At 38.4% G+C, this 12,894-nt stretch overlaps 2 protein-coding genes across 6 annotated transcripts in view; both read left to right on the top strand.

The window, feature by feature from the left end:
• The window catches only part of ctdspla (CTD (carboxy-terminal domain, RNA polymerase II, polypeptide A) small phosphatase-like a), a 29,914-nt gene extending 21,515 nt beyond the window's left edge, over positions 1-8,399 (top strand). For all 3 annotated transcript variants that reach the window (XM_032504377.1, XM_032504378.1, XM_032504376.1), the window contains 4 exons: positions 5,094-5,150; positions 6,115-6,207; positions 6,301-6,486; positions 7,232-8,399. In XM_032504377.1, the coding sequence (XP_032360268.1) occupies positions 5,094-5,150; positions 6,115-6,207; positions 6,301-6,486; positions 7,232-7,357 (462 nt within the window). In that variant the 3' untranslated portion in view covers positions 7,358-8,399. The remainder of the gene's footprint in view (positions 1-5,093; positions 5,151-6,114; positions 6,208-6,300; positions 6,487-7,231) is intronic.
• Positions 8,400-8,976: 577 nt separating this feature from the next.
• vill (villin-like) overlaps positions 8,977-12,894 on the top strand; it is a 15,211-nt gene continuing 11,293 nt past the window's right edge. The window contains exons 1-2 of one of the 3 annotated variants that reach the window (XM_032504371.1): positions 8,977-9,187; positions 10,356-10,394. In XM_032504371.1, the coding sequence (XP_032360262.1) occupies positions 9,143-9,187; positions 10,356-10,394 (84 nt within the window). In that variant the 5' untranslated portion in view covers positions 8,977-9,142. Of the gene's footprint in view, positions 9,188-9,605; positions 10,021-10,355; positions 10,395-12,894 lie in introns of those variants that run through there. The other 2 variants (XM_032504370.1, XM_032504372.1) reach the window with 2 other exon arrangements.

Genomic DNA, 12,894 nt, shown 5'->3' with positions numbered 1-12,894 from the left:
CACACACACACACACACACACACACACACACAGACTCAAGTATACATTCAAGTATTTAGACACATCATCTTTTCAGTTGAGAGGGATACCAGAGAGGCGGTGGCATTAGCTCCGTCCATATGGACTTGGGTTGGGAACCGGAGGGTTTGCTGGATCAAGTCCACATAAAAACCAAAGTATGGTGGTGGACTTGTAGCTGGAGAGGTGCCAGTTCCTCTACTGACACACCTGGAACACTTGTGTGTGTAATTCAGGCCTGTGTGTAATGTGTGTAATAACATCAGAGTGAAAATTGTAATTTCCCTTTATGGGAATAATAAAGTATTATCTTATTAAGAAGAAGAAGAATGTATACATTATTATTAGGATAATAGGACAATACTGAATCCTGAAGATGCCATTCTTTGCTGTGAACACAGGCATGATGGCATGATGATGACAATTAGCATGAGGTGCCATTGAGCTAGTACACATCACATAATCACAGGAAAGTGTGTCCGTTATTATAGTATTATGGCCTTTATACACCAGTTAAAACAGGGGAAGGTGAAAAGGGGGCCTAACTGTTACTATAACAAGGTGTTGGCATGGCAACACATCCTCAGCAGCTGTGCATCATGCAATTCATCAGCGTGACCAGTTGTTTCGGCAGGAGGTACCTACAGTATCATCTCTGTCTTGTAGAGACTATGTACATTAACTCCAGAATGTCTTCCCTTGGAAAATTGAATGCTTTTGTTTTGTTTATTTGGACATAACGTTTTCAAGAAATTAAATAATTTACACTGTAAGATCAAAGAACTGTTCTAAAACTGTGAAGGTACCACATTTTTAAGGTTTCAGTACATTGCTGTGCATTTGACCTGAAAGTGTTTTTCGAACATGACATAACTAATATAGAGTTAAAGTGTTGTATTACCTGTTGGAAGTAATATAATTATGTTAAGCCATAAATGAGCAGTTATTCCCTAAATTTGAAACAAGTCTAAAAGCCATGCCCTTAGCTCTGTGGAATAGTTACAGCAGTGTGTTGTGCTGTATAAAGACCAGTGTTGGGCAAGTTACTTCCAAACTATAATACATTATAGATTACTAGTCACTGTCATTTGTTATATTACAATGTTACTGTCTCTGAGTTGTAATGCTTTTCACTACTTTTGCATTATGTTTGAGTTACTTTCACCAAAATAACAGCGTTTGAAAGTTTGACATTGCAGGTAGCTTGTGAATTTCACCACCAGATCAATAACGTCTCCTCTTTATCCATCATAGATTATTTATACTATTTTGTATCATTAATATGAATATGCAAAGTAACTAAAGCTATAAAAAATAGAGAAGTAAAACGTACAATAGGCATGTAGGAGAAAAGGAAAATACTCAATTCAAGTAAAGAAGAAGAAATCTTTCTCGGTGTTCTGAAAAAAACAATACACCACTAAATGTTGCGTTAAAATGTGATTGTAACGGGTATAATATTACTGAAATGTAATTAGTAATGTGTTATGTTACTGCGTTATAGCAAAAAGGAATATATTAATTCATATACGTACATAACGTGTTACTTTTGTAACGTGTTACACCCAACTCGGATAATGACAGATGATAAATGATAAAGGCTGATGAACTTCTGTGTCTCACCATCAAAAGTTCCCTCTACTGACACACCTGGAACACTTAGTCAACTACATCAGCACAGCTGTGCCTCGGCCCCAGCTGATCTTGTTCCCTATGTGTGTACTGTATTTGTGCCTGTGTGCATTTTGTCCTCAGCATGAGAAAGCCAGAGAAGTGTGCAACAAAATTGTTCAAGGTGAAGCTGAAGAACCTTCTGTGTTTGCTCTAGTTTGTATTCAGCAGTGAAAGGAAACTATTTGCTCTTAACAATAACTGCCAAGAAAGTACATTTTCATATGACTGGGAATTAATTTGCTGTGGAAAGTCAAAGGGAGAGAAAAATGTACACACACTGTACTGGACCCGCCCATTACAGTCACAAGCCAGCAGTACGGGGCCACACACACGTACATACTCACCCACAAACAAGGGTGTGTCCAATACAGTGTACTGCAGCCTTAAATAACTGTGGGATGAATTTCGCAGAAATCATGGATCTGTTTTGATAGTCTGAAGGGTTATATTTTCCTCCCCTGACAAACCAAGTCAGAAACTCACACAGAAACTTGTTTTTTTAATTCCCTGATGGAACTCAGTTGCACACCGCATACACAGTCCGTCAAAATGCATTTAGCTCAGAGATCAGTATGCAGTAAGAAATGGATTCAGGCAATGTTATAAATGAAAATTAGGAGAGGAAGAGAGTGAAACAGAAAGCGACGCACTCAGTTCCGTTCAGAAGCCTGCAGGATTTCCTGTCGATTATTTATTTCTAGAAGTGAAGTATCAACATGTGAAGCACTTTAATTATAGAATATACAAGTCACCATAGGAATTAGACAATTAGTGCAGAAAAAACGACGATAACTGACAGATGGGCACAGACTAAAAAAGAAATGTTACATAATACATCACATACTGTACACTTTATCCTGTATCTGGGATGAAAAGATAATTCCTGGGCCTGTTCCAGGATTAGCTCCAGTCTGTCCTCGATATGTAAGACTGACTGACAGGATATACTGTATATGATAATAATAGTAAAGCTTATTTATGTAACATCAATGTTGCAATCTGCCATACAGAAAGATTATGAGAAAAATAAAATAAAAAATAGTCAAAACACAGTTTATGGCCAAAGGTATGTGGATACCATAACGTTACACCCAGACGTGATTGTTAAACCTCTCGTTCCAAATTCTTGTATGATTTACAGTAATAGGACATGTTTTAGGAGGCAACTTCGGACAATGATACAGTACTAAATGATTGTGTATGTAATGGAAACGGTGGACCACAGTCAGACTGTCATCAACAGATAAACAATCCAGAAGAAGTTCCCTTCGCCAAGTCTGTTGAGGTCATCAAAGGTTCAGCAGAGATCCATAAAACAAACACTCTTCTTTGTCCCCGTTTACTTCACCCCTCTCCCTCCGTTTCGCTCACACATACAGCCTCCTCCATTCCCAATATCGCTCGCCGTCTCGGATCCGGCTCATTATTGAGCAGCTGTTATGTGTTCAGTCTTCAGATGATGGAGTGATTCAGCAGAAGAGCAATAAGCAGAGGACAAGTCTGTCTGCATATCTTCCTCCATCTGTGTCTCTCTCACTCCTCTTTCTCTTTTTCTCTTTGTGAAAGTTGGACTAATGCCTGTCACTGGTTTGGCTCATTACTGGTTCCGTATTTAGACAATCAAAGCTGTAGTCTTTATGTTTTCTGGGGAAACATTGACCCGAGCTGAATTACAAAATGGATCCATAGAAGCACTCGCATCTGTCTGGATCTTTGATTGTGTATTAAGTCACTCTTGCATCACCAAACGTCTCTAGTACAGTAAGTCTATTGTTCCCCTGTCGCCACCATGATGATCATATTAGACAGATTAAACCGGTGACATGTGGAAGGTCAACATGCTGCATTTAGTATTCCTACAGCAAACACCCCCTCTGCTGGGTGGCGTTGGACTGTACCTGTAACTGTAGCTTTGAAGCATTGAATTTACACTATAGTAAGAAATGTGTGTAGGTTTCTATTCAAGCATGGCTGAGTAAAAATCCTATTACTTTAGGTATCCCTGTTTAACATTTATAAGCAGTAAACAGTCATTTAATACATGGTTTTTAACACAATACACAGCCATGAGGACATTATGAAGTTTCGTATCTATTATTAGAACTGTTTTTTACTATATTGTTTTACTATCATTTATTGAGCGATTTGTTTATACAGCAGCCTCCACTAATGGATGCCCACAGTCAGTTATATCCACTTACAATTACCTTATAGTGTGTTATAAAGCATGTATTAAATGATTATATAATGCCTATGAATGTTAAATAAGGTGACTTAAGATGAAAAATATTTTTGCCTTATAAAACTGATCATGCCATGACATAGAATATGTCATTAAAAACATAAACAGCATGTCAAATTTGCAGTAAATATAAAAGAAAGGTAAACAAAAACAAATTGCAGTAATTAGACTTTAGCTTAGCTAGTTAGTTTATTCTGACCTGTTTCCTGTTATTGAAAAAGATCCAGATGCTACAACATCTTAGCAATTAAAAGTTGTTATACCATATTAATAAAGCATCCATCAATTAATTTGATTTGTCACATGAAATTGTATTCTAATAAATCTAATAAAGACAGAAAGTAAGCTAGCACCATATAAACAAGTCATGCTAAAAGCTAAGTAGCCTAGCTTCGACATTTGGTTTAATCTGACAATTACTTTTACAGAGAAGACTCATCCTAAAATGTTTATACTACTTAAAACTGACGTTGTAGAGTAGAATTGTGTCAATTAAAAATGGACAATAACTAGTTTTTCTAGGATATAAAGTCATCTCAAGCATTACTTTACCATATAATAATGATGTTGCAGATTTTCCTGCATTCTTTATTCTTTAATCCTCTATTCGTTTTTGTGTCTTAACAAACCATCCAAACAGGTGACAGCCGGAAAAGCTTTCTTTGTGCTTCTTAAAACTCAGATTTTTTTATATCACCTATTTTCTTTCCTTTCCCTTTTCTGAAATGACACCGCCGTGCCTCCCACCTAATCCTTTCATCCTCGTCTTTACGCCCTCCACTTGTCTTCCACCTATAGCCCTCCGGCGTCTATCTTCCTCCACCCCGTGCACCTCTCCTCTTTCTTGCTTTTATAGATGACACAAGTCAGCACTCCTGTCCTTGTTCTCTTCTGTCATCTTGTTGAGCTCCCAGGGTTCTCCTCGGAGTCTCACTTCTGGTTTTTATTTAACATTAAGACACAGAGTGCTGGAGCAGAAGGAACCACAGTATGCTTAAAACCTTCGCCTGGGGTGCCTTATAGGAGTATTTTACCTTTTTCTATAACCACAAATGTAGGCATGTGGTTTAGCTGCTGCCTTGTCAGATTGCGCTGTTTTGAGCCAACACACCACACATTTTTTTGAATCCTTTCTTATTCTTTTTTTGTCTTCCCACAGCCCATCAGCAATGCAGACTTCATCGTTCCAGTGGAGATTGATGGGACTGTTCATCAGGTACTGTTGTACTGATAAAGAGTACTTCCAGGAGTAGGCTTGAATAAAATGATATTAATTTATAAGATCTCCCCTGGAAGCTGCAGCTCCATTTTCTTTCCTTTAGTATTTATTATTCTGTTATCTTCCAGCTACCTCAAAAGTGGGACAGCTCACTGAATTTATTTAATTCACTTTGTCTTTTCTCCCAGTGTAAAGATAGATAGGCTGTGACATGCCTGTGTCACCTGGTAAACAAACGTTGCAAAGGCATTTTAAAGATACTGTTTAGTGAACAGCAGAAGAAATGTTTGAGAGAGAAATGACAGAGGCAACCTTTTCACCTGCATTGTGACGAGGCTTTCGCTTCTGTATAAAGGTTTGCTTTCTGCCTCCTGTTTGAAGCAGAGGCAGCTAGACTGTAGCTGTGACCTGGTTCAAGTAATCCAGGATAGGCTTTCTGTATCTGTCTTGGCCTATGCTTGATTACTTGCACTTGGGGGCAGCAACTAACCACTGAAGACCTGCTGAGGAGCACAAAGACGAGCAGAAATGGCAAATATGATCACAAAGTAATGCCTGTTGTTGTGAAGGGCTTGAACATGTGTAATCCTCCCAGGCCCTGGTCAGATAATTGCATGTATCTTACTTTCAAAGTCTCTTATTGGCTTCAACTATGGATGTAACACACATTTTCTTTTACAGGATAACCGGAGCATTTTTAGAATAAAAGCATTTGATATGAATAATTACATTCAAGATTGAGTTATGTATATGTAGACTTTGAATTTCACCTGGAAAATAATCTGTTACACATTGCATTTTATTAGAAATATAATAAAATGACAGCTCATTACAGAACAGTAGTCCAACTAATCAGTAAAATCTGTGTGGTTTTTGGTGAAACAGACAGCGTAAAATTGACTCAGTGTAACAACAGAGGTGTATTCTAACTCTAACTTTTTATTTACTGTCTTTGTTTCAGGTGTACGTGCTAAAGAGGCCCCATGTGGATGAGTTTCTCCAGAAGATGGGGGAGCTCTTTGAATGCGTCCTCTTCACAGCGAGCTTAGCAAAGGTTTTTTTCACGTTTTACCATTTAAGATGACTGTCACAGTGATGGTGCTTCACACAGACCGTATTAACCTAGATGGCTTTTTGGTTTGTTCAGTACGCTGACCCTGTGGCAGACCTGCTGGACCAGTGGGGGGTGTTTCGGGCCCGGCTCTTCAGGGAATCCTGTGTTTTCCACAGAGGAAACTACGTCAAAGACCTCAGCCGGCTGGGCCGAGTTCTCAGTAAAGTCATCATCATAGACAACTCACCTGCCTCCTACATCTTCCACCCTGAGAATGCAGTACGTCAGACCTAAAACCTCCATTATCCTGGACTTGTGGCATCATCGGTTCATGCTACAGTCTCTGTGTTGTTTTCACATACAGTATGTATACAAGTGAAGTAAGACTGGATGTTTTGTTTAGGTACTTGGAAAAAAATGCCACTTTTTAGGGGTATACAGAACTATTTAATCTAAGAGTCTTTTTTTGGTAGTGTTTGAGCCAGGAACTCCTTTTGTCCACGCTTTAGTTGCAAGAGTTTCAGAAGTCTTAAGAATATCCACTCCTGTTGACGTCTAAACAATGAACATTTCTGACAGATCTTTAAAGTGATCGACATATATAAATGGAAGCTACAATGAGACTTTATGTATTATGGTGTGGTTTAAAAACCCACAAATGCTGACTAAAAATGGGGTCAAAATATACTGGTACAACAAAATAAGTTAGTTATAAAGTTACTAATGATGGTAAATGATTATACTTGCTAGGCATTGTCAGTTTTAATCGGCTTTGTTGTTTTAGAAACGGCGTTGAGCCAGAGGCAGTGTTCTCAGAGATTTCTCTCAGTAGAGGTAGAGGAAGTTGCTCAGTAGAGCTGCTGCCACTCTTCATGCCTTTGATGCATTTCCCCCATTAATTATTTACACAAAACTTGCACCATCTCTACACCTGTAATGCAGCACTTTAGCATTGACTGTCATCTGTATTTTCTGGCTTCAAATGAAAATAAATCTGTCTTTTTGGTTCCCGCTATCTCCACAGGTCCCAGTGCAGTCCTGGTTTGAAGACATGACAGACACCGAGCTGCTGGACCTGATTCCTCTGTTTGAGGGCCTCAGTAAGGAGGAGGATGTTTACAATCTGTTACAGAGCCTGAGGAACAGGTAGCAGACGGCAACTCCAGCTGGTCCTTCCTGCCTTGGCTCCGCTGCGCGAGGGCCTCACCTGGCTGCCACGGCCCCTCAGTCCGGCTCCCGTCCTGCAACCGGCACTGGGAGTCCCACCTGTGGCTCCCAATCTGAGGACCTCAGGCAAACGCTCCCGTCATGATGAAATCTAGAGACAACTGTATGGATTCTTTCCATCTCTGGATTCCTGGACTCTTTGTACAGGACTCTGACTGACAAAATATGCTATTACTGTATGTACATACTATATGTTTCTAAGCAAGACATACATGAAGTAATTTTTCTATCAGAGAGCGGAGGTTTTACTATTCTATCAAGTAATATTTTAATTACCAAAAATAATCCGGACAAAGAGGTTTTTTTTCCGAGAATGGGTGACCTTTCAGTTTTCTTGCGTTGAGCTGTGCTATGCAGGCTGTTATATCTCGTCTGACCTTTTATTTAAACAACTGTGATTTATCTTCTCTTACAGAATGAAGTGCCTTCATTACTGTGCTGATTTTGTTGTGTCGGGTTATGGGGTGCACATTTTTATGCTGCATATTTACTCAAATCTCCAAATGCGTATTAACTACATCCTTAAAGTTGGAAGGAAGTCTTTGGTAATTGTCACTTAATCTGAGAAAACAAAAAAGAATAATTTCTATAAATGTTTCCAACTAGCCTCTTAGACCTGGATGGTAATTTTAAAATTAAGCAAAACTGAATTGTTAAATTTACTAAAGATTTCTACAATTCAATGTGATTTGAAACTGACATCATTTGATCATTGATAGTGACTGTAAATGGATAAACCTTAAAGACATTGAAACCCCACTTTATTGTTGAAAAAAAGAAAAGAAACCTTTGTGATGACATTACGTCCACCAATAAATGTTAAACTTTTGAGGAAGATGTAATAATTAGCTTAGATTACATGAAATAAAATTATATTTATTGGGGTAAAGGGGGTTGGGTGCATTGTAGACAGCTGTTGAATACGGTCTGTACAACATTATTAAAGTTGCAGGTTTGCACACTGTTTGTTTGTACCATGGTGTATTTAATAGACCTTAATGCTGCTATATTTAATTTTTATGTAACATGAAATTGAGGTGCCTGTAATGACAAACCCACAGAAAGTTATCACCTGACTGCTATCACTGAGACTGTATGTCTCAGATGTTTTCAGTAAAAAAAATTATTAAAAAAACACTTATAAACCAACTGTACGCTGCCAGTTCAGCACCACACAGTAGACAGAAAAAGTAAGTCTCTAGATGTTCAACGTAAGGGACCATTAAGCAGATAAAAAGCCAGATATTCCCAACAGTAGTTGGTGGAGACCAAAAACGGAGTGAAAAAAGAATATTGGTTTTGCATTCGTCAGGTCCAAATGGTAATAATCAACTGACTCAAACATTGACTGTTTGAGTTAAATAACATCCTAAAAGTACAATGTTCTTTATCACACACGTAGCATTTAAAAGGACACTTTTCTGCTAGGTTAAACAGCTACATTAATAATATGGATATAAACTGGTTAATGTGCAACCAAATGGAGCTAAGCTTCATGTGATATCTTGATGTGACTTTTAGCTTCCGCTTACGTAGCAGCCACTTTAACTGAAGCCGCTTTAACTGCAACAGTGGATTAGGCATTACAGAGCATATTTTCCAGCCTCAAGAACTCTTGCAGAGGGTTTTTTCTCTTAATTTCCCACTTGTCTCTCAGCTACGTGGGGACTGACGTTTACCACGTTGTTGAAATGATCGCATTGTCATAATGGAGCCCAGAATTGAATCTAAACATGAAAAGCTGTGGTCAAAGGTAAGAAAAACGTTCAGCCTGTTGAATTGAAGCTGTTTGTTAACAAGAAAACCAGGTTAGTTATGTAACAATCTGTTTTTCAGATTTCCTGGCAGGGATTGTGTGAACTATATCAGACAAAGACAAGTGTAATAGATGTATCCCTAAACAGAAAACAGCAGGGAACCTCATCCATGATTCAGGCACTGACTGCTACGTGCTACAGAAGAAGTTTATACAGTTTGGAATATTTGGAATGACAGGAGAAGCAGGGTTTTATGCTTTTGGTACCAGAGCCTTGGTTTTGTGATTCGTCAGTTTCAAGGTTATCCTTTGCTGTAAAAACAACTCACCCATAATTAATTTCTCTTGCATATTTCCTTACAATTCAGTGTTGTGACTATGGATTAACATCCACACTCTGCAATGACTCTTCTTGTCTTAACACTTCAAAAGAAAGTGTGCAAATGACTTTGAATACAGCATGTTAATACATCTCCACATTTAGCAAACAAATGTAAACACAAGCTGCCAATACTTCCTCTTTTGGGAGATCAGAGCTGTAAACCTTCAATAATGTCAAGCGTTCCACTCCTCGATTTTCTGTGTGAGTAGGCACAGAATGAGAGACTCAGCCACAGAAAGCCTCTGATTCCTTTCCAATACCACTCGGAGCTCCTTGAGACCAATTCCCCCATCTGCTAGATGTAACAGTTGTGGAATGAATAATTGGTGTCAAGTGGCCCCTGTAATGCCCGCTGTGCTGCTATGGGCTCAGCCGAACATAAACACAACTCCGGCTGGCTACTTGAAGCACAATCAGGACCTTGAGTGAGAATTATATCTCACTTCAGGTAAGGATGATTTCCTCAAGCCTTGACTTTGGGCTACATTTCGCAAGTCTAGCTCCTTAATTCATCCTTAAACCAAGCCAGAATCTCCACTTCAAAACACTATTTTTTTTTTGAGGGGGCTGGAAAACAATGCAGGAAGAGGCGTATTTAAAGTGGTTGCAGTGTAAATATTGAGGCAGGAAATTGCAGGTGTGTTCAAACCAGGGTGTGGAGACAAATATCCTACACCCAGCCTTCTCTGCCTCACACACTCCAGATTGTACACAGGAGGGAAAGCCAGAGGTACTTTATTGCATGAAGACTATAATTTACTAATCTACCTCCACAACTTCTAGGAGACATCAAGGACTTCACTCCGCCAGACACAACACAAGGTATGAACCATACTTTTATTTTGGTGACAATACATCACTAGATCAGTTTTTGGCTTTTGGTTTTTAATCTCTTCATCAATTAGGCTACCTTTATATGAATCACAGCAGTTTGCATTGAATAAGATCTTTAATATCATATTTGTTGAAGAAAATCTTTAAAATGTTGCTTTTAATCCTACATTGTGTCATGTTAAATAGAATAGCAGGCATTCAGAGCATTGACAAAGCACATTGTTGATGCTGAGTCAATGGACACCGCAGGTTAATTGAAGTGCAACCAGTCTTTCCTGTCACAGTAATGGATGCAATGTCTTCAATTGATCTTTTCAGGAATTATTTGTATTATTTGTATTTTGAATACATCTGGTTGCAGAACACAATGGTTGTTTTTCCTTCACAACAGAGTTGCCACGACAGCCATATCTGGCAAAAAGATAGCGTTGCCACCTAGTCAAGTAATAAAGTCAATAAATCAAAATTATTAATGATTTCCCCACCCAGAATTTTTTTTTTAAAGTTCATGCAGCAAAGTGTCGACAAAATTGAGATAATACACGAACTTGTGGATATTTCATCACAAATAACCTAAATAGAAGCTAAGAATAGGATCCTACTCTCTAAATGTATAGTTAATTTAAATACTAAAAACTATGTGCATACTGTGAGAAACTGTCATTCTAGTTACAGTTTGATATGTGCAGTATGGGTGCGGCCTCTCCTTGAAGATTATAACAGGAAAATGGTCAATAGATGTTTGAGTCAGTGAATGGGGAATATGATGATGAATGGTTTTCAGCAACAGGAAAACATCCTCTCAATTCTTTCTAAAACTTTAATAATGTAACATTTCCAAACTTTGTAAACGTTTAAACATTTATTTTGTTAATTTGAATGGGACCATGAAGAATATTGGACATAAATATTACTATTTGAAATGTTGTGCCAGAGATATCTTAAAGCTCATTTTTATTATAAAACAAATTTTAAAACATACATGCAAACAATGGCAGAACAGCACTAAAAAAGCAGGACAGTTAATACAAAATTACACATGAGGCATTGTTACGACAGCACATTCTATCTGTCAGCAATAATTGTGCGTTGGGCAAATTAAAAGCAAGGATGTTTGAATACAAAGCAAAGAGTCGGGTCATTTAAGCTGACCTTTCAATTTGGTTTGAAGTGAGATTATGTGAATAAAGAAACAAGTTTACTCTTTCAAATTAAAATTCATGAGCAATAAAAACACTCCCTTGCTCAGTTTAGTGCTCTCAGGAGTGAAGCTGCTACAGCCCCACTTGGACACAGCTTATGGTGGCTAATGTTAGCAACTGTGGCCACTGTAACAATATGCTTTAGCATTTAGTGTTAACTTAGCCATCCCATAATTGTTACATTTGACTGTCGTTACACTTTATAGAACTTTGACTCTTTGTGTGTTATACATAAGACACAGCAAAAATGTTAAGCCCAAACCCTATAATGTTATTTAAATCTCAACCCTTTTTTCTGTTTGTTCTGTGTCACCTCTTTTTATCTGATTACCTGAGAGCCTTGATAATATTAATAAAGGGTGTGGTTAACATCCTAGTAAAGTACAACTGTCTCACCTCACCTTGCACCACCCAATCCATCAATCACTGCCCAGTCAGACATTCTATTCCTACACCTGTAGAAAGGATTAGACTGGAGAATGACTTATAGCTGGGTTATTTCCCTGGAGATTGACTGCCACCACAGCTCCCCCAGCTTGTTGCCAGTCACATCATGTATGCGTGGACCCTGCATTTGCTTTTATGAAATGTTGCCGGCAGCATCCCACCGAGTCTATTTCCATACAGCGTGCCACCGCTGAGCCTACATTCTCGGCTCAGCTTGTGATACAATGTGTTTGCTTATCAGTGCTGTTGTTTCTGATATCTCAGTCAAGAGGTTGTTTAAGCACCACTGATTGCAGTACTTGCATGTTGCCATGGCGGCAAGCTGACAGTCATTAGGAGGATTAGAAGTGTTTCGCTGTCAGAGATCCAATCTTCTGAAATGGTTCACTTGTCACTTTACAGAAATCTGTTTCCAGTGAAAAGATAGTGAACTCGGAGGATGAGCGATGAGGAGGAGGCTTCAGAAATGCTATATTTTTCTGTTAAATTACTTGGGAGGAGTTGCAATTCAATATGTTTTATGATATGCTGTTTAAGGTTCCAACGCATACTTAATACTGTTAGATCACAAGCAGTGGTGGTAGAAGCGTTAAAATCTTCTCAAAGTAGTTTCCTTCATCTTTCCTGAGCATTTCACAGGTCATTTTTTTGGTTTTCCACTCCCAACTTTATTGTTTTGAATCACTTTTACAGCAGGTAGCCTTTTTCTTTAGCAGAAATGCAACAAAAAAAAAAAACTATACGCCACCCGCCCAGCACAAAACGCCATACAAAGATATATGACTGAACACAGTGGAGCCTTTAATAACGATAATAATACATTTTATTTAACAGCGCCT

Source organism: Etheostoma spectabile, chromosome 22 (assembly GCF_008692095.1).
Source record: "Etheostoma spectabile isolate EspeVRDwgs_2016 chromosome 22, UIUC_Espe_1.0, whole genome shotgun sequence".
NCBI classification, from domain to species: Eukaryota; Metazoa; Chordata; class Actinopteri; order Perciformes; family Percidae; genus Etheostoma; species Etheostoma spectabile.
The sequence above is the reverse complement of the archived record's forward strand: the minus strand, read 5'-3'. Positions and strand labels throughout refer to the sequence as shown.